We start from the raw sequence: 23,060 nt of genomic DNA, 5'->3' as shown, positions 1-23,060 counted from the left end.
CACAGGTGTGTGATCAGCACAGCCGTCTACACCACACTGTGCCGCATTTCCTAGAAACACTATAGCAGTACCTCCATGCATGGCTAAAAAATAAACCTCACATGACATTGGCACAAGACGTAAAAGCCTGCTTGCACAGGACTGTCTAAGTGTATCTGCTAGAATTTCTGGGTTTTGTAAAGCTAGAAAGAGAGCACTAGTTATCTCAAACACAGGAACGCAATAACTTCTTTTTTATGGTTGCTAAGAGAAAGTACTATATGAATTATTTTAATAGTCTCCCCTATTCAGCAAAATATTTAGAGTACAAAGCAGAATAATATAGTGATGGTATTTAAATTTTAAAAGAACAGAAAAGTACACATTATATATTGTGCCCACCAACCTGCTCCACTAAAGCCTTTTGCTTCTTTGCCTCCAGTAAAATAAGCTCTGCGGTCTCATGCTTGGTCACCGGCAACAATGGTCCATCATAAAACCATACCCTTTACTTTACCACATTTGGTAGGCACTGCCCATATTAAACAATAAATTATCAGAAAGACAAAGCCAAATTTGTGCTTCAGAGTAAGTGATTCTTTCAAATCCAAACAGACAATACCAGAAAAAAAACACAAGAGATACTCATACAGACTGGCAGCTCAAAAGCTGTATTCAGCAACTGTGCAGCTAACCAGTAATTATCGTTCGACAGAGTAACGGACACACACTGCAGTAAAATGTAATCCCACGTAATCACCGTTTCCAAAATAAATCCCTATCTCTCTGAACAATGTAAAAAGTTTAAACTGTAATGTGTTTTCTACCTTCCTTAGTGCCGTACTAATGGTATGACCACTGTGTTTGACCTATTTGCTAAAAATTTCTAGAACTCCAGGAGACCATATGGACAGCCAGATGGGTTGCTGTAATTTAGCGCCATTATGCTAAGGATGAAGTAAGGTGTAAACATAATTTGCATTCTTTCCCATTCTTCCTGCGTACCTTTTATTAGTTTCATTTTTAATTCAGACATCAGAAGGGAAGATAATACCTTGCTACGGAGGCCCAGATGCCACCTAATTACTACAAGAGACTCGGGCCCTGACATCACAGGCCAGGCCTCAGAACACGCTCCGTCTTACTCAGTGACCCCACCGTAGTGATTAATAGGTTTAGTGCTAAGCCCTAATGAGTGTGTCAGATCTTAGATGTTCTCTAGGTTAATGTAATTAGCATTATGTTGAACAGAATATTTTAGTTACTTGGTAGACAGACTCATTATATTTCACAGTAAACCATGTGCCTTTTTACCTCACAGTCTTTGAATTTATTTTTATAGTCATCAACCAAGAAGGCCTCTATAAAGATATCTATTAAATACTTTAGACAATTTTAAATACTTTTAAATCAAATATTGATTTTTTACAACAGTGAACCCCAATGTTTCACGTACAGAAAAGGTGGTTTTTCAGACATGCTTGTTAAAATTCAAGTTTCCCAGGCTATCAACAGAAATTCTGATAAAAGGGAGTTTATGATAAGGCCAAGGATTACACAGTTTTACAAATATGTTTTACAAAATAACCCAATATTCAGAAACAGAAATTCTATAAACTTCACTTGAAAGACAAAAAAAGCACTGCAGCTGAGTAATGGGACTAATAACGGAGCTTCAGAGTAGCTGAATCTATTCTACTGTTTGTTCTAAATAGCTATGCCTGAAAAAAGCAATCTGTAACCACACAAGGAAAAGTCTCCATACTGAGATTACAGCTTTAAATGTGGCAATAATTTTTGTTAAAATATTAAAAACTAATTACCAAGATTAGATAAGGATATTGTTTCCAACCAGCCATGTAAATATATAAGATCTATATCCAATAATGGATGTGACAGGTAGCATTTCTATTCTAGGCAAAGGGCCTGGAATTATGTTTCCAGTTTATGGGGAAGATCAATGGGTAGCAGAATTTCTGTTACTTCTAACTTTCCTCCATGGCCATGGATGGCATCTAAAATGTTTTAGCACTAACAAACAAGGGCTTTGGGAAATATTTCAAATACTTCCTTGGCTTTACCAACATATTACCATCCTCAACTAGTATACACTAAATATGTCCATGTGTCTAGCATTGCTTTCTTAAAAGAACCAGATACTAAATACTTGTTAGTCTTTAACGTAGATATATTTTATCAAGCTACGATCCTAAATATTTTAATGTAATTTTTTCCATATTTATATTACAAAACTATCATTTTATTTATGAATTTCAAGAGTTCTATTTGTCTTCAAATTTATACTGTATATACTAAAAGAGAAAAATAAGTTTCAATAAAATGATAGCATTTATTTGTGATAAATCCAGCATAGGTATTTACTTAGTGTAATTTCATAGTGAGAGTCCATTTTCTGAGAAAATTAAATTTCCCTTAGGAGTGTTCACCATTCCAACATTCTGCAATGCCAAGTTGTAGAAGGCTTTTATGTGACCATGGCACGTTTGTGAACACATTTTGCTTCTGACATTGGAAAAGGGTTAGAGGTAAAAAGTTCTACGTATGGCTGGCCGGATGGTGTCCAGCGCTGCCTGGATCTTCCTTAGGAAAGGTGCATTTCCCACTGCCTCTGCATCTCTGTAGGGCAGTCCTGACCAGTTGAATGTGTAGCAGAAATGAAGCTTTTTTCTTTTTTGTAAAACTTAATTCAATTGAAATTTAATTTTAGTGTGGTGCTAGATGGGGATTTATCTTCACACTCACCTCAAGCCAGGTGTCCAACAGGGAGTTCACAGACAAAATATCAGTTTGGCATCACGCTTGTCATGGTGCAAATTTCTACTTGTTTATTCCAGCCAGAACTGGCTTCGGGAGGACTTAGTTCTTGGGGGTTTGTGACATGTTTTGACTTTGGAAGGACAGTATTTCCTGATCACTTTGGTGTATTTTCTCCTGACTGATTCAAGTCCAGCCGTCCCAATATTTGACAGCTCTGAGGAATTTTTTACTTTGCCGTAATGTTTTTAATTTCTGGCAACTCTTTTTTCATTCTCTGTTCCTCCTCAGAGAAGTATTTTCTTCACTTACAACGACAGCCTCTCCCAACACTGAAAGTGCTTTGAGGGGACACGTCTTTGTACACTTCGCTTTACTCCTTAGATGGCTAGATCTATGAACACAGCACAGAACTGATTATTAGCAACAGGACAGAATTCCCAAACTATTAAGGACATTGATTTTCCACACAGGCCTGATATGATAGTAACTCCAGACCCTGGTGAGTGGGACTGGCCTTCAGAGCAGTGCCCTTCCCCCGGCTGACTGCTGGGCCACTCTCGCACAGGAGGAAGGCCTCACCCTGGTGGGGAGCATGGAGGGCTGGGTGTTGATCAGCCAAGTTTTTCATCCTTCACAGGCAGCAGGAGTGCAGTCTATTCCTTCAAGGCCCGGACCCTCAATTACTCCCTACGATCTTCCACATGGTCTGTGTGCATTCTCTGTCCAGCAGAAGGGGCAGATTTAAGGAACAACAACAAAGAGAAAAGATCTTAAAGGTCACTGCACAAATGACCTTTGCAGAGGTAGCACATAAGTCACTAAACCCAGGGAAAGGAACACTGTATCAGGTTACCAGAAGGCCTGGGTTAGAGATGGATGTGCCATTTTCTACATGGAAAGAGAAGAGAGGAGATAGCAGAGTGATTCAGTGAAGTCTCAGTTTTTATCAGTTTTTATCTGCCACTAATGAGATGTTTAACTTGGGAAAGTATTCTACCCCTATTTCTTCAGCTAAAGAATAGAAAGATGACACTCATTTCACAGGTTGCTGAGCGGATTAAGTCATACTACACATATCAAGTGCTGAGAGGTCTTGACTGAAAATAAATACTAATAAATATTCAATATTGTTACTAGTGCATTATATCCTTCACTAAGAGCCATGTTGTCTTCACTTGTAAAACAAAAAATGACACTAGATGATGTATGTAATTTTTAAAATTCTTATATTCTGAGTCCATAACTGTCCTTTGGGATGGAATATCCAGTTGAAAACATTAGAAAGTCCAAAATCAATATATTTTAAATAACGACTTTACAAAATATATATGGCATTCCTATCACCTATTAAAACTAATCTAAAGATGATGGGTCGCCTAATAATGAATGAATTCTATATTTCAAAAAACTCAGAAGGGAGATGTGCTCTGATTTATTCGTTTTCCTTCATGACTCACTCATTCATTTTAACATAGAATGTAAGTAAGTAACGGTCCGAAAACCATTTCAGTAGAAAGATGCCATCATTTAGTGACCCCTATAGCAATAAGGAATTAGTTTACTTACTGAAACTTGAATGAGTCCAAAATATATACGATAGCACTGCATTTTTACTGTCTGATGTAACATATTTTCCTGGGCTTATAAATTGTCAGGAACTTCATATTCAGAAGAAAGCATTTCTATTAGTTATAATAGTAAAAAGTGATACCAACACTATAATGTACCCTTCATTTTAATATAAATGAAAAAGTGACTCACTTGGAAATTACACAATGTAGAACATTTTGGTTTGTACAAATAAATACACAAATAACTACTCTCTTAAGACTAAAAATGAAGTGAATAGCTTAAGATGTTAAATCTTGAAAATTCATTTCTAATTATTCTTCTGATTAGCTGACTATACTATGAATACAGGGCTTTTACATACCAAGACCATGTATGAAAAACCTATGGCATGAGGGAACTGTTTTCTTAATCCACAATTTTACTTATTCCAAGAGTCTTACCTCCTGCATACATAACAGCCAGCATTATAGATGATATCCAGGCTATTTCACTGTAAGAAGTATTGAATATTTCCTGAATGTCTTTGAAGAACACTGTGACTGCTTTGGGGAATGCATATGAAAATCCAATGGATATAAAGGCAGCTCCAACCACCACCCAGCCCCACCCTCCATCGGGAGGTGGGTACTGAGGCGGGGCACCTGGCGTTGGCGGCATTACCGATCCCTTATTTGAAATTCAAGTAACCTACACAAACAAAGAAAATAAGAGTTTAAGTTTTATTTCCACTTTTGTATATCACTCATCAGTTAGTAAATGACAACTGTTCAGTAATAACTGTAGTATGACTTTTCCTAAGTATTCGTAGTATTGGTGTACTCAGAAAATTATCAGAAATTCACAAAAAAATGATGTAAGATATATGACTTTACAATGAGCTAAAAACTGAAACATTTAATCTCTCTATGGGACAAAACTTCCTCAAAGTGAAGTTAAAAATTTAGATAAAAAGTGAAGTATCAAACTAAAACTAAACGCTATCCCAACTTTATTTGCAAACATAAGGAAGATGGTACTGGCACAAAACTTAAAGTAGAATAGTGTCTTAATCCAAAATGCTGACTTTAGGATTTTGGGCACAAAGTATAAAAAAGGATCATGTATTAAATCTGATGAATTATAAAGAATTAAATTAAGCACATTTAGGATTTTTCCCACTTTTAATAATTGAAAATACTTAAAACCATTTTAATGCATTATTTTTAAAACCAGTATTATTAGAAATTATATAATCCTGCAGAATTACATTAATTTTAATGCATTTCCAAAACGGATTCTGTGTACCATTTTTTGAATATCATTTTATATATTCTCATATCACTGAAATTCGCCCAGTCCCAAGAATAACAGGTTTGTTGAATGGGGTGGGTGAAAAGACTTGTTGTGAATATGCTTCACACACGTAACTGTTGGCGGTAAGGTATAGAATAACCACTCTCCTGTGAAAGAAAATAACATACAACCTAATACATTTGAAATTATATGAATTAAGTTATACATGTCTTAAGTTCACGTATCTTTCTTGGTGGAGTGATGGTTGTTTGCTTAGCTCTTGAAAGCAATACAGTTGTTAATGTTTCTCAGTGTCTTCTTTATACTATACTTATCCCATTTGCAGGTATCTTTCCACTGGAATGCAGAGGAAAAAGAGAACAATGTCTCCACCGGCATGGAAATATGTAAGATCAGTTAATACAGGCTCATGTCAGCACTGGCTCTCAGAAACCCTGGCCTATCCCTTGGCCTATTGTCTTTTCTATTGCTTGCAGTTATTCCCTTTATTGAAGAGTGCAGAGATGGCTCTAACCTGCAATTTTTAAATAACTGCACATATTTAAAATGTAAAACGTAATGTTTGAGATATACACGGAGTGAAATGATTACTATCTATAATTTAATTAACATATCCATCTCTTCATGTAGTTACTATTTCTCTTTACTGCTGTGAGAGCACCTGAAATCTTTCTTACAAAATTTTCCATAGGCACACACACACACCGTATTATTAACTACAGTCTTCATGCTGTTCATTGGAACTCTAGACTTAAGACCCTACATAATGGCAAATTCGGACCCTTTGAAAAACAGCTTCTTATTTTTACTACCTACCTTAACTGTAGAAATATTGTTCTACTCAGTGTTTCTAGGAACTCAACTTTTTTAGATTCTGCACACAAGTGGGATCATACAGCATCTTATTTCTTTTTGTATCTGGCCTATTTCATTTTGCATAAGACTCACCAGGTGTAGTCACATGTCACAAATGCTAGGTCTCTCTTGCTACTTTGAGATCCACAATAATAGTCTATTTCATTTTATTTATACATAAATTTAATTATATTATACAAGTAAATCTTTATTGATAAACCAGCCTGAGGACTGTAGGTTGCAATCTCTGTAGCAGAATATTAGAAAACCAAGAAAAACCCAAAAGGATAAACACACTATTCTAACAGTCATTACTAATTTTGCAAATTTTATTTTCCTCTATGCATATATTTCTGATTAATTTAAATAATACTATAATCTTACAAATCAGAGATATAATTGTAAATACATTTGTATAGTGTGATTTTTTTACTCATCTTTGTTAGTATCTTTTCTTTCAGTTACTTAATTTTTAGGAAATAGAGAAAAGGTAAAAAAGTGTAACTCAGGACTTAAAATTATCAAATAAAACCTTCCATTGCCCCCATGGTTAAGAGAAAAAGAACATTTTCTTGTACCTCATTTTTTATTTTCTTTTTACATCTATTTTACATACACTGTATATTCAAAGACTGAGAAATGGCTTTTTACAAGGACAATCTGAATTTCACGTGTCCGAAGAACTTGGTATATAAATGACAAATATGCTTTCTATTGTGCTAGAAACTACAGGTGGGAAGAAATGCTTTAGAGTTTAAAATTTAACAATGTGAGGGATACAGGATGATGACTTGGTAGATGACAATGGAGATGAAAACTTTTTGTCTCTTAGTAACAAGGCAGCTGCTGTAACAGCCGAGAGCACCATGTTACTCACAAGCTAGCGCTCCTGCAGGCCTGAGCACCCCGTTGCTGCTGGCCCTTAGAAGTACAGCACATGGAACTGCACATGGTACGTAATGCTTCACAAGATAATCAACGACTCTGTTACTGGTGTATGAAAAACATACTACGAAAAATGCAAATCACTTTTTTTCAAGAATAAAGTACAGTAAATTGCACCTGATTAAATACACACACACACACACATTCACACAAACCATTTCTCTAGATATAATAACATTAATTAAATAGAACAGTTTCAAAAGTTCAAATTGCCTTTTACTTTATTAACTTAAATGTATGGTACTCAAATTAACCTGAAAGGCAATTGACAGTGATATAAAAGTGGGTAATGAGATCTAGCTCCGTAAATACTGAGTACTTACTATGCTAAGTGCTTATTATCTCTGGTATTTGTTCAGTTTAGTTTTCCCAGAAACCCTTAAGATATTTTGTCTATTTTTTAAATGAGACAAATTTCAGAAATTTTGAGACACTTGACCTAGGTAAAATAATAATATCAGTAACTGAATTTCACCAATTACTGCTGATTCTGAAAGTAATATAAATAGGATTAGAAATGAGACTACTAGGTAATGTACTCAGAGAGAAAAACAAGCAGAAGAACTGGTATTTTTATTATATTTGCTCTGTATCTGTAATATTCTTAAAGGGAAAGGTAATAGCATTCAATTTCCAGAACATGAGGAAATAACTTGAAACATTCTCTCTGTTAAGGGTCGCTGTGACTGGATCTGAGATGTCCTGCAAAGACGTGCTAGAGGCTTTCTCTCGGTATGTGGCTTCACTGGAAGGTGGCTGGATCTTACGTGGGGCCAGCGGGGAGAGGTTCAATCACCAGGCCCTTAAAGAGGATTTTAAGACCCAGCTCTCTCTCCTCTGACTTCTTCCCAGCCACCATGAGGTAAGCAGCTTTGCCCCACCAGATGGGCTCCCTGCCATGATATTCTGCCTGGCCACAGGCCTAAATCAACAGGGTCTGTCTACCATGAAACCATGAACCAAATAAATCTTTCCTCTTTTTAAGCTGATTTTCTCAGGTATTTGTCACGACGACAGAAAGCTAACGCAAGGATAAGTTTCTATGGCTGGCAGCCTACTGAAACATCAGGAAACTACTGTTAAGGCCAAATGAAAATCTTTAAGCACAGATAAGTAATGCACATAGACAGAGCTTGGTCAGACACGGTCATTAAGGCAAAACCACTTCATTAAGTTACTATTCTGCAGTTACTAAGATTGCTAAAGTCAACCCAAAATACCACTACCTTCTACACTTATTTTGAAAAGGTTATGTCCTCAGCATGTTTATAATCTGTTGTTTGTGACTATTTTTCCTCACCTGGAAACAACGTTTGTCTGTCCATATGTCTGTCTGCCTAGCTATCTACCTATTAGGTTTGAAGATAGGCTTATTTCTCCTTGGTCATCAGTTCATAGCACATGAATACTAAAAATAATAGTACCTCTAGAAATGTATAATACTAGGACTGGCTATGTAGCACTTGCCTAGCATGCCCAAGGGTCTTGGTTCAATTCTCAGCACTAAAATGTGTGTGTATATGTAAAAACACACAAAAAACATGTGTGTATATATATATATATGTATATGATTACAAATGTTGGCAAGAAAAGCTGAAAATAGAAATTAGCCTTTGAATGATGTCTAAAGAATGTGAATCCATATATTACTACATTTTATAGTTCTATTTTCATGTACCCAACTTTTTATTACCTGAAAATGAAAAAAAATCTAGAGAAATACTGAAGAAATACCAAAAGGCATTTACATACTAAACTATTATTTATCATACCATCAGAGTGTAAAAACAGTTATGAGGCTTAAAGATTTCACTCCGCAATTTTCCTGCTTTCATAAAGGAAATTAATCTATCTTTCATTACTAATTCATAAGTTTAAACTTTTGTAGTTTTATCACATGTGCTATAGTTAAACCAAGAAAAATTGGATGATTCATCTAATTTAAAAAATTGGATGGTTCGTTTTTCAGTCTTTTCTGGAAGAATGAGTAACAATTCTAAATCTTCATTTTTACTGTTAAATCATAATTTGGATATGGTAATTCACGAATATGCAAATTATGAAACAAATATAAATGTTTAAATTTATTAATAGATTACAGTGATGTTGGAGATTTCATTTTACACACAGGAAATTATGCCCAAAAAGCGAAAGCGTTCATGTAGATTTACAATGAACAGGTGTCAATACTAGTATAAATTTCCTGACTTTGATTCTTGTCAGTATTTATATCCCACCTTATGCAAATATCGCATTCTTATATGAAAATAATTTAAATGCCCACATCCTCTGAAACAATTAAGTTAGTGTGTTCCTATAAACCATCACAAAGTAAAACAAAAAATGCAAAGTAACAGAAGAAACCTATGTGTAATTACATATACAAATGTAATTATATGCATAGTACATACATAATTATATCCACATACAAATTTTCAAACACAAATGCTTGAGTTCAATCACATTCAGTTTTTTAAATTTCTAGGTTTATATGGAATTACAGGCCTAATCTGTAGGCCATTTTAGCCTAATTTTTCTCCTGGCTTTATCTTGAGCCTGAAGAGTAAGCAGAAAGACTTTGAAGACTTGGTATATTGGCTATGTCATTTGTTCAGTAAAATTTAGTGAAGTAATAAAATTGAGTCTGCTCTCTCATACTGCACTTACTTCCTACAGTAATTAGAAGGACTGATACAATAACATAAATGGTATGACTAATGTCCTGAATAAATATCACCTACATTACCTTTGCCTTTCTTAATATGATAAATAAAAACATGGGATGTATGGCTCATTGGAATGGGTAACAACGGCATTTTTTAAAATTGTATTTGAACAAAAAGTATCTAATTAATTTTCTCTCAAATTCCATATATTATACTTAATATAGTAAAAACAGCTTTTAAAGCACAAATCTTAGAATTTGCTTGATTACTGAATTTACAAAGCAATGCAATGATTAAAATATTCTCTGTTTAGCTTGGCTTACTAATCTACATATGGTTAAGTGTATAATAAACTGTGGTTGATGCTATATGTGAAGTCGTCTTCTAGAAATGCTGGGTAATTTAGGGCCACCAAAAACATAGTAAGGCATCTTTAAGGTGATAACTTCTATCTGTCATTTCCTGATCACAGAATTTGGTCTCTATCAAAATACAACTACTTTCAATTGTGTAAGTTTTTAATTTTATTTTATTTACACTTTTACAATATATGTATGTGTATGTGTATATATGTATGCATTCCTCAACTTGTATGAAATATGTAATTGTATATTGCACATAAAGTTTTGATTATATAAAGGTATGGGTTAAACAGGAAATCTTAATAATTTATTAAAGATATGAAATAAATGTTAAACATTTTATATATAGTACATGCACATATTTACATGAATATCACTTGTTTATATGTATTTTGGAATTCTCTTTTTATTGTAATTTTGAAATATGTTTTAAGTATAATTTTACATTTACGTGATCATATAGATTGTTTAATTTGATCTTACAGAACATGGCTGATTCTCATTATTCACAGGAGTGTGTCCCATAAAATTATCCTAAAGACTGAGCTTGTGAATCCTGAACCATTGTTCATCGGAGAAAGGTGAGATTAGGTTTCTGAGCACATTGTATCAGTCAGTACCTAACTGCGCTTTTATGTGTGTTCCTACTTGAAGACATATTATTTCATATATATTGTCGGTTCATTCGCGTGGCACTAAAACTCCGCAGTACTGTAACTTATCCCTGAACAAGGCTTATCTGACACACGTACTTTCAGGGACACGTCACAGTGTCTTGCACTGGGGAATACCAGACTGCTTTTCAGCAACACTCCAGAGGCCATTTTAAATAGCAAGATCTCTGACAAAATGAACAAAAACGTGTTAAGTGGGCTACAAAAAGCATACTTGGTTGTAGTGAAATAACAGAAACATAAAGGCAGACTATTGCCCAGAATTCAGACTTCAAAAGTATGAACGAACAACACAAATAATAAAGAAAAACACATCAACCAGGATCCTCACACCAGAATAAACCACAGTAAACATACTGGTGAATACTATAGTAAAGTTTCAGTCATACATGTGTATGTGCATAAGATCTCATACAGAAATAACAGCTTAACATTCTATTAAAATTATATGTATAATTATGTACTGTGGGAAACAAAACTTTTCACTAGTTTGAGTATTCCTAAATCTTCTCACAATCAGATTAAGATCTTCTAAAATCCAGCTTGCAATGATGTTGGCATATCATCCCTTGGCCTACCAAGGACACCATATCATTGCCCAGGCTATCAAAAGCGCTGAAGATTCACATTTCTCCAGGGAGTCCTATAACTGTCTCTGGGTTTTTCTTCCAAGCTGGTTATGCTATTGTAAGTTTTGGCACTGATGCTTTCTTCGTCTCACCAGATCACATCTATAGAAGATATTCACAAGACAGCAGCACTTATATTCCCTCTTCTAATGGTCCCGAAAGGTCTGATGGTTGAAATATGGAGGAACTGATACTAACCAACCATCTGAGCCACAAAAGTTGTATGTGCCCTGGGCATGGCCCCATTGCCACTTTAACAATACTGGGAGTAAGATGTCACCCAATATCAGACATCCTCTTTGCAGAGATGTTAATCGTGATACAATGTCCTTCTGAGAACCGAAGACATAGTAATTTAAACAGTGTTATGTATAATTTTATTATACAAATTTAATAAAAATAAATGTACTGCATTGGGTATTTTATTATTTGAATTTCTCATGTACTTGTTTGATAAATTCATCAATCCATATGCACATCTTCAAGTTTAAGAGTCTACCATTGGTTAATACTCCTTATGCTACACAGCTAAACCCAGGAACATTCAGACCATTTGCCGTATCTCAATATTATGGTTATATATTAGTAAGTACTGTTTATATACTTCCGATCTCAATTTGACCCAAATTCCTCACTGCGCCTCTTCTTCGCTCTTATAGTAAATAAGTTGCAAGCTCCTGTAACATCATTGCCTTTGGACATTTCTAATGATTTATTCAATATGTCTTTCCCAGCAGAGACAAAGATAACAAGTCAATCACTGTATCCTAATTCTCAGTATAATTACTGATACACAGCAAGGTACTTTTAACTTTACCTGTTGACAGGTGCGCCCTTGAACAGGGTCCCTAAGGTTGTACGTGGATCTTCCAGGCCTAGTCACTTTACACCGAGGTGTAATGTGTGACGGCAGTATAAGGAAAGGAGGTAGAGCAGACTCTGGATTACCTGAAACAAATGAGACAGCGAGCGTTACACGCATCATTGAAATTTATACACCTCATTACAGCCACTGGCTTTCAACCCATCCCAATAACTGTGACCATCTTTTAATAATTAGAAAAACTGAATGCACATATACTTATATTTGTCAATCCTTTAATAAAACTAAGGTATGACCAAAATGACCAAATGTGCCCATAAGAAAAAAAATGAAAGACCAAGCATCACGCTTTTAAGAAAAATAAGTAAGTAGATTATATACCTACCATTATGAGACAGAATTTATTGGCATTCATTAGCTGTCCCTCAATACCCTGTACCCATTTAAATAACGTGCTTTAAAAGTCAATGAAATAAGCACCCACAGACAATGGAAATAATAGAAAAGTCTGTTCATTTTGTTTGCTTGCTTTGGGTATTTTTTGTTGGTACTAGGGATGGAACTCAGAGGCTGAGAGAGGGTCTTGCTAAGTGACGAGGTGCCCAGGTGAGTTTGAACTGGTATGGTTTGTACCCAGGGCTGCCTATTTTAAAGTGCTGAATGCAGTCAGGCATGGTGGGGCATGCTCATAATCCCCACTGTTCTGGCAGGCTGAAATATGAGGATCTCAAGATAAGGTGTGGTCTTCAGTAACTTGCTCATTTAGTGAGATATAGTCTACAATCAATCAGTCAATCAATCCATCAATGCCTAGAGATGCAGCTCGCTGTGAAGGTACCAGAAAGGAAGGGAGGGAGGGAAGAGGGGGAGAAAAAAAAGAATGGAAGGGAGAGAGGGAAAGAAGGAAGGACAGAGGAGGGGAAGAACAAGAAAGAGAGAAAGAAAGAGAAACAGGGAAGATAGAGGGGGAGGGGGAGGGGGAAGGGGTACGAGACAGACAGAGACCTAGAGGAGAGAGGAACGGCCAAAAGGAAGTAAGAAGGGATGGGATGGAACTGGACTGGAGGGAATGGAAGGGGAGGGGCGAGTAGAGGGGGAGGGGAGGGGAGAAGAAGGGGAGGGGAGAGTGAGCCAAATGAAGACAACGCAGCAACCAGGTCAAAGCAAGCTCGCAGGAAAGGATGAAGAAAGTGTGATCTAAATGAAGAAGGTGCGAAAGGCTGACAGTGGAGTCTAAGGATTACTGAAGGTGCTTAAAAGCCACAGACACAGCCTGAGAAATTGCTAAGAACGCCACTCAACGTTTGCCTCGTGATAAGAATAAAGAGTTCACAACAAATCGGTCCCCTGGGTCTAACAATATCAAGAATAGGCTCACGTCAGATACTCCGAGGCGTCTTAAAGCTGGGTAACTCAAGAACGCAGCTCCATCCCTCCCCAGGAAGCAGCCCCACAAAGGCAGAAAACTTTTATATTTCATTTCCTGCGGCATCGGGAACTTCCAGGTTCAGAGCAAAGCCTCAAAGAAAGCCTGAGGCATGTATGAAAATCAGGCTTAGACCGTGCAGTGCGTCATGAACTATACTTCTGATTTGTACACATCAGCTTAGGGGACAAGGAAAAAAGAGATCTTGAAAAGTCCCGATTGTACACGCTTACCAAAATGTCTATGAAATTTTACACTGTCTTAACACAACTGGCCCATTTTCTTTCAGAAACACAAATTCACATCGTGGATTCTTTTCAGTAAATGAGTAAATAATCTAGTAACCCCTTCCCTGATAGTTCCATCTACCTTAATCTATGTTACAGCCACTCTCTACATGCATTAAACTGTCACAGTCTGATTTATACAGATATATGATATATTGGTCTTTAGTTTTAAAAATGAAAGGTAGTATTTTAGAGTTTGTGTGTGTGATTAAAAAGGAAGTAAGAAAATTCTTAAGCAAATAGGAAGGCTTTTTGAAACTTAACTATTTTGGGGACTACTTCCTGGAGTCTAGGTAGGCATAAAACTTATTACTGGCTATAAAAGAAACGTCAACTATTGCAGCTAGCGGTTGGGATGTGGTATCTGCTAATTTTACCTAGCCATCGCATTATGGCACATGTTTTATAGAAGTCTTTACTATACAGAGTATATGAAAAAGTCATGTTTTAAGGATCTCTCCATTTTTCCTAACAATTCAGTTGATTTTGATAATCTCATGAACGCAGGGAAACTGCTATTTTGAGTCACATTTCATAGATGAAGGCATAAAGGATCAGGGTGCAAAGTAACTTTTCCATCATGTGGTGTCCATTAGGTGACCAAACCGGTACTATGACTAACTTGTACCCTTTTATCACAGTGCTGATTCCACTTTAAAATACCAACTTGGAGGCTGTTCCTTCTACATAAAATTATGCTCCTTCAATTTTATTTCTAGTGAATTTCAAATTCTTTTTTGGAATTCAAAAACTACCACTGTACTTCAGTCTTTTACAGTTCATCTTTGTTCCAACTTGCTTTTATCTGTGCTTTCTATAGCATTTTGCAGTTTGTACAATATAAAAGACTCTTACCATTAACAAAAGAATGTCTTGAAAGACTGAAAACATTTGAATACTTCAAGTGGTTTTCAACACCATATGTAGTGCGGCATGTAATAAAGCCCAGGAACTTAGCCAGATGTAGGATACAGGTAATAAAACTATTAATGACAGTCAATGTGTCGGCTCTAGTATTATAGTCAGGATTCTCTCATTCAGTGGCACTGAATATTGAAATGTTTCTTTATAAATTTTGTGAATGACCTTGCCTTCAACTTCCCCAGCCTAAACCAGCATGCATCTACAAGGCCTTAACAACAGTTTACACCACCTAGTTTATCTTTCCAAATACGGTCCAGGAATAATGTACTCAGCAAACCAAGTGCCGGATTAAATCAATAGGGGTTAAGAAAATATCAACTTCACCATAAATTTATCTAAATAGATTATCATTAAAGCTTGAATTTTCCTTCAATCCTACCTATACAATGGCCTATGATTACACAAATTAATTAGTATATTTCTCAAGGAATAGTTGACTGCTCTTTCTGCTATTTCTTCTATCTTATGCCAAAGGATATGGCAATGTCAAATTAATGTATAATATTTAAGTTTGGGTGATAACTGGCCCAATTTTACAACAGAAATGAGACTAAACCAAATCTTTTCTTTTTCAACCTGTGATGAATTAAAACTGCAATCTAAGCTTACGGGGCTATATTATTCTTCAAAGTAGGTCATCTATTAAATTCTATTGGCTGATCTTCTTTAACATTTAGACCAAAATGCAGGCAGTAGTTCATGATACACAAAATGTTACTAACACCGGAACTTTTTAAAAATGTAAATTATTGCTTTATTTAAAATGATTTTCAGAATGCAAACTCATAATAAATAGCAAGCTACCTAAAGATGTCTTTTGAATAGGCAAATTAGGCAAAAGTATGAACCAGTATGTAACCATCTAAGCAGAACTGTAAATAAACATTCCCTACTAAATAATCCCCTAATCTCTAATATGGTAATTTTAGAACTGTGCAAAAACAATTACAGTAGCTGAAATGGTATCTCTGTGTCCACGTCCTAATTCCTACAACCTGTAATATTACCTGCAACTGCAAAAGATGCAGCTAAGCAAGGGATCCTGAAAGAAAATACGATACTGAGTTATCCAGGTGGGCCCTAAGTTCAATCACATGTGTCCTTATAACAGAGAGAAGCAAATGGGATTCACAGACAGACACACAGACAAGGAGACACAGAAAGGACATGTTGACCTGAAGATGGAAACAGAGCAGGACGTGCAGTGACCACAAGCCACAGAAAACCCAGGAACGGTAACTGTCACCAGGTGCTGGAAGAGGCCTGGGCAGCCGCCCACAAAACCACCTCCAGGTGTAGCTTTGCACTGCTCATTGGCCTCCGGAAGTGTAGAGAGGATCTGTTATCTTAAGCCATCAAGTTTCTAGTGATTGGTTAACACCGTGGGAAAACAGAACAGTAGCAGTGTTAATCATTTATAAAATCATGAGTCTAGCAAATGCACGGTAAGAATCTTTTTATAGGTACAGCTGCACAAGTACGCAAAGACACATGCACGGGACGTCCAGGGAAAGCTACCAGAAAACAAATACACTGTTTCACAGCCGTTAAAAAAGCACGAATCCCGCCCAGCTGTAAAAGGAATGAAACAGATCTCTATGCACTGACTTGGATGGAATGTTGTCAGACATATAACAAAATAAAAATTAAGCTACAGAATGGAAAAAACACGATTCTGTTTTTTAAAGTGTGTGCAGCTAAAAATTTATTACACGGTTGGGGAGCGGACACTCCAAAGTGCAGCCCCTTGACAAAGTGGGGAACAAGTCTTAGAGTCAAGCTGTCTGGCCATCCCACCTCACTCCCTCGTCTCTTGGTCCTCGTCCTCACTCCAAAGCAGAGAGAAAAGCTTTGCTCTGGATATTCCCTTCTCTGCCTTAAGCCTGCATTTGCCTAAGAGAACACAGTTACCTTTCATCTTCTCGCTAAAATTTCATTATTTGTGGCAGAAAAGAACTGAGGAATGTACCTACACCTAGAAGGACTTTTGTCACAAGGTACCTTTTGCTTGGGCTCCTTCAAACTATAAAGAGAATCATTTCCAAGTCAGTGCAGTTTCTGTCACCCAGGCCCAGGCATCCTCAGTAATAAACCCTCCAGAAGAACTGCCCACACGTCCCTTCATATCTCTGACCCGTGACGAAAGCTACTAAGTATCAGAGGTAGGGCGGTGGATGATTACACTCCTGGGCTCCTCCGCCTGTGCATGTCAAATTTTAAAGTTGTATGTCCTTTTTCCTATTATTCTGTCTGTTGTCAATTCATTTCAATAAACCTCTGGAAGGGGCAGGAGATTTCCTATCACTCCTATGTAAAAACATTTATATAAGCATCCAAATTATCCAGAATAATACACTGAAAGTGATTAACAACAATCAGCTTTGGAAAGCGGCTAGGTATAATTTATGTACTTTTGAAATACTTCATATTATATAATGAATAACATATTTTATAATAATAGAGAAATGATAACATGCAAAACTTTAGAGTACATATATAATTATATCTTCTCGTATGGTAACTGGGATGGGAGTTATAGATATTTCTATTAGATAGATACTTCTATTTGTGTTACAAAGAGAATTCTCTTATTTGTTTCTAATGTTTTTCTCTTGGTAGCTAAATTTTCACGATAACTACAGAAAGAAAAATCAGACCTTGCTCATAAGTCTTTACTGGTTGTATCAGACAAAAAATGGCACATTAAATTATGACTGTGGAAAACCAAAATACGCCACCCCAATATACGCACAGCACTTCACATATGGAATATTTTGAGCTTATTTTTTTGAAAAATTCCAGACACAGTAAACACAACTACAGTTACATTGTTAGAGCAAGATATATGTCTATATATTCATATACATTTATACTCATATATATCATATACATCTATATTCATATATATGTTAACATACATCTATATTCATATATATATATTTATTTATTCACCATTTTAAAGGTTCTTCTTCTCTGTACTAGGGCAAGAATGATATCCACATCAATGGGCAACTCAGGGAAGTAAATCTTCATAACGAGCCTTATTTCCTATACTGTTTTCTGAGACTCTTTCCACAAAAGGGCTTTCCCAGACCCTTCTGCCTTTATTTCAGTGGACAATGTCACTGAAGTCTGAGTCCAAAGCCAACTCCTTGGTATTTATTGATTCCTCTGGGTATTCCTCATGTACATATGGGGTGTACACGTTGCTAAACTTTGGTTTATTTTACTCTTCTTAATCTGTCTTATTCCAAAAAGGACACAAAAATTACTTTTCCTCCCTTGCGTGAGAGCCCTAGTTCTGCAGCATAGCATCGTTGGGAACTTGCTAGAAATACAACGTCATTACCCCGACCTCCTTTGCATGATGCACTGATCATGATTTCAGATACAGGAAAACAGCATCCATTAGTGAATTCCGACACCGATCTCACGCCTAACTCGGTGCATACTTTTACCATAACAGATAAAACACATTCGCTTGACACTCCACCATCCTTGAGGACGGGATCTATCCTATTTGACCTTATTCCCAGTACATAATGAGTGTTCAATGAAAGGTATTGAATGAACCAAAGTGAAAGAGAAATAAATGTCTTGGAATACACATTTTTATCTCTTTGGAATTAACATGTGGCTACGCTACAGAGAAAAATAATCACCTGTGAAGCCCAAACTTCCTGAATTTCAGTCTTCATTTCACCACTTCCTTGACATGGTTATTTAATTTCCTTCACAATCATATGAAGATTTTAACTATGTTTGTCTTACACAGCAATAAATGAAGCGGTCAGTAAAGGTCTATGGTAATTATTAACAGAATTGTCTTCCCACAGAGTTAATAATATGCAATCCAGTCTGTCTGGAAAAGAAGAATAAGCCCAAACTGTTTTACACACCTTCATATTCTTTACAGAAAACTTCTGTCCGAGTACTTTACCTGCCAGCGTATTTGCAGTTTTCTCTCCCAGAGGAAGTTTAAGGGAAACTACATACATGGCCCTAGGATGGGGCAGATGGCAACAGATGAGTGTGTTTCAGTTCAGGATTTTTCTTCCCATAGTTTTTAAAACTGAATAATCCTTTCTAGACACAAAAACTGCACCCAGAAGCCTAATGCCCAAACCAGATGCTCTGGAATCCTGGAACAAGTGAGGTACAGACAGTCCAGATCCCCCGCTGTCAGTACCACGGATTCCCTCTGAAAGGATCCCTGAGTTTTCAAATATGCTTACAACTCCTTGAAGCGTGGGTGGGAAGCCACTTCTAATACCTGTCTCACCTCCCATATTCAGTGACTCTCTAGCCAACCTATAAAAAATAAAATTATATTTAAATGATTTTGGATTCTCTATTTTGCACTTAGTCTCCAAATATTTTCTGGTGTTTTGATTCTTTCTCAGTTTGGGAAGACTATACCATTGCCGGTTCTGCAAAAGAAGAGTTTAAAAAAAAATCCCTGAACGTTTCTAGAAAGATTACATAGCCAGAGAATTCTTTTCTGACTTTGTTCAGAAAGTGTTCATCTTAAAAAAAAAAAAATCAAATAAAAAATCTGATCTCAAAAAGGTTCACAAATATGCTAGAATCCTCTAAAATTGTCTACAAATACAAGAGGGTTAAAAGTACCAGAGCAAGGTGAATCGAGCCAGCAAGAGGCACGCCGAACAGCCCTGTCCAGCCCGCTCTGGTCCGCTGATGACAGAAACCTCCAGTCACCTCCCGGCAGAAGCCCCCTGTGAGCCACAGTTCCAGAACCCTGCACACCCACAGCTCCATTCATGACACATCGCTTTGTCGCTCGACACTCTGGTGCCTATAGTTCCACGACTTCGTGGACTCTGCTTTACTTTCTTTGAGTAATCATATTTATGAATGAATTAAACCCACTAAATGCCCACCTCTGTGACAGGGCTGAGAATATCGCTGTCACCCACTCGATGGACTACTGCACATACACTAAATGAGTCATGAAGGTTACGTAACAGCACAATATTTATTATATAATTTTCAGTGAGAAAGTGACACTAACTATCAGTAAAATTCCAAATATATTGTAAAAATGAAAACACAAGGGGCTGGGGATTTAGCTCAGCGGCAAAAGTGCCTGCCTTGCAAGCGCAAGGTCGTGAGTTCGGTTCCCGGTACCGGAGAAAAACCAAAAAAAAAAAAGAAAACACAGTATCCTACAATGTTAGGGTGAGGAGTCTGGAAAAAAACTGTATTTCCTTAGTTATGCTAACAGCATAATATCATTATAACACCTTCACACATGAAATACATTAATATTACATATTTACTTATTTGCCCTGATTTTGGTCTTTGTATTTCCCTTGAAAAATAGGTTGGTTTTAGCAAGTTAACAACTGACTCAAATATGGTTCTTATAAAATAATTAAACGAAATTAGAAGCTGTATTTTATTTAGAGGTCTTGTGTATATTTAAAAAGTATTCCATTTAAAATGATGTCTCATGCTGGGGATTTAGCTCAGTGGCACAGCGCCTGCCTGGCAAGCGCAAGGTCGTGAGTTCGATTCCTGGTACCAGAAAAAAAACAAAGAACAAATAAATAAATAAAGTAAAATAAAATGACATCTTATGTTGTTTTGTTCTTAGTTATACATTTGCTGATTACCAACTGCCTATATAATGTTTGTTATTACCTGTCATACTACGGATAAAAATCACTAAGAAAGACAGTTGACACTTTAACAAGTGTTTTTCACGATATTACTTAGTAGTTATTGCTTCTATTTTGCAGACAAGAAAGCGCAATTCGAGGATGTTAATTACATATGTTGTTCAAAGTCTTCAAATTAGCTGAAGTCTGTGTCTCACTCTAGAACACGGCTCTTAAGAGAATTAAAAGCTATATACTTCCCACAGTCTTCTTACAATTCTCATTAGAAGCTGTGCTCATGTTGCTATCTCTTCTCCACCTTGCTCTATGTTAGCTGTTCTGCTCTTTGACTTGTGGTCAATACCCTCGGCTTTTTGCCCTCCAGCATCCCAGCTTTGTGCTTCCTCAGTGACCTCACATTTACTATTTACCGAAACAATATAAAAAGGAAGGGGCTGGGGATTTAGCTCAGCAGCAAAAGGGCCTGCCTGGCAAGCGCAAGGTCGTGAGTTCGGTTCCCGGAACCAGAGAAAAACCCCCAAAAAACAAAAAACAAACAAAAATAAAAAGGAAAAGAAAGCTGGAGCCCACAAAAAATGAATTAATTTAGTGGATTTAGGAAAATGGTACAAGTAGTCAGATTCTGAAGGAATCTTTCTGAAGAGAAAAATTGCGGAACTTGCCAGAACCTAATAAAGTGATCAACTGTTTCTTCTGGCATACAGATGCACCTCAAAGTACAGTGGCACTACACCCCAACAGGCCTACCATAAATAGAAAATATGGGAAGTTCAAAAGCATTTACCACACCTAACCTGCTGAACATCGTATCTTAACAACAGCACAATATAGAGCAGGCTGTTTACGCCCTGCAGGAGTGGCTGGCTGGGAGCCATGGCTTAGAGCCACAACCCAGCATCATGCGAAAATATTCTCATCACGTATCACTAACCAGGGAAAAGATCAAAATTTGAAATTTAAAATACATTTTCTAGTGAATGTCTATTGATTTTGTGCAATCGTACATCAGAAAACCCTAAGTCAAACTACCATATGCTGGGAACAATTAATATACTTCCAAGTGAGTTTAACGGGCAGGCTTCCGTTTTTGTTCATAGTTCGTACTCCCTTACCCATCCTGAGTTTTCCCTGCAGATGAATTACAGTTCTTGTGCCGGTCAGCTTCCCTACGCTGGCACATAACAGCTGACACTTACAAATTAAAGGAGAGGTTCAATCTGTCTTACTGCTTCCCAGGATTCATTCTTCATCAGCAGGCTCCAAGTCAGGACCGCCAGGGCAGAAGGGCATGGAGGAGCTAAAATGCTTTCTTTGTGGTGGCTGGGAAGCAGACCAAGCGAACAGTGCCAGAGAGGGAGGGCAAGGACCAAACACAGACCCAAGGCCATGCCTCCGGGACGCACCAAAACATACCCAGAAGTGCGCTCCACCAATCCCCCAAAGCCAGTCAAGTTGACAGTCCAGCCCCGCCACCACGGTGATCAGTCACGAACTCTGGGCTTGGCCATGCTATGTCCTTTAACATTTAACCCATGGACTATAAAGCAATTCAGGATAGGTCATGTCCAAAAGTAAGCTTAAAATACATTTTAATATTCTCAATTTACAGCAGTCCATAACCTTCCAATATGAGAACAGATCCCTTTAGCTTGAATCCCTGAAAATAGGAACATATTTGAAATCCAGCCAAGCTCAACATTGCCAACCAGGTCGGCAGCCGGAGAGTAAATACCTGTTGTACCTGTGAGCCCTGAGGTACTGAGCTTGTCTGTTGGAACAGTACAATCTGGAGAAGGGTCTGTACAACAAAGTTCTAAAACATGTGGCACTGGCTTTGAAGATGGACAGGTGGGAGTGAGGAATCTCTTAGAGGAGGTTATAGACATGGAAAATCATGTTAGGAAGGGCAAAATATTGGGGAAAACTTTTCATGGGATAATGTCAAAGTCAGAAAATTAAAAGCTAATTTGGGTTCTGGGAAAAGAGGTATGCAGACCGAATGGTGATAGCATGAGTGGACTGCAATTAGCTATGTTTAATAAGTTAATATGACAGCCGGTAAGTCTGCAGTATATATAGCCTGTTTGCAAATTAGGATAAAGGGGGAAAGGACATGAATGACACAAAGAACTTGTAGGACTGGAAATTACATCAGTCCCCTTTATCACTGGTGAATGCGCGCTCAGACCCCCAAGTGGATGCCTG

General features: G+C 37.0%; 1 protein-coding gene across 3 annotated transcripts in view; it reads right to left on the bottom strand.

Moving 5' to 3' along the window:
• The window catches only part of Slc16a7 (solute carrier family 16 (monocarboxylate transporter), member 7), a 119,897-nt gene that overhangs the window by 59,311 nt on the left and 37,526 nt on the right, over nt 1-23,060 (bottom strand). For 2 of the 3 annotated variants that reach the window (XM_005397423.2, XM_005397425.2), the window contains 2 exons: nt 12,571-12,701; nt 4,770-5,016 (listed from right to left, as the gene is read on the bottom strand). In XM_005397423.2, the coding sequence (XP_005397480.1) occupies nt 4,770-4,986 (217 nt within the window). In that variant the 5' untranslated portion in view covers nt 4,987-5,016; nt 12,571-12,701. Of the gene's footprint in view, nt 1-4,769; nt 5,017-12,570; nt 12,702-19,842; nt 19,933-23,060 lie in introns of those variants that run through there. The other variant, XM_005397424.2, reaches the window with a different exon arrangement.

This window comes from Chinchilla lanigera, unplaced genomic scaffold (assembly GCF_000276665.1).
Source record: "Chinchilla lanigera isolate Chin_1 unplaced genomic scaffold, ChiLan1.0 scaffold00057, whole genome shotgun sequence".
In the NCBI taxonomy this organism is placed as follows: Eukaryota; Metazoa; Chordata; class Mammalia; order Rodentia; family Chinchillidae; genus Chinchilla; species Chinchilla lanigera.
The sequence above is the reverse complement of the archived record's forward strand: the minus strand, read 5'-3'. Positions and strand labels throughout refer to the sequence as shown.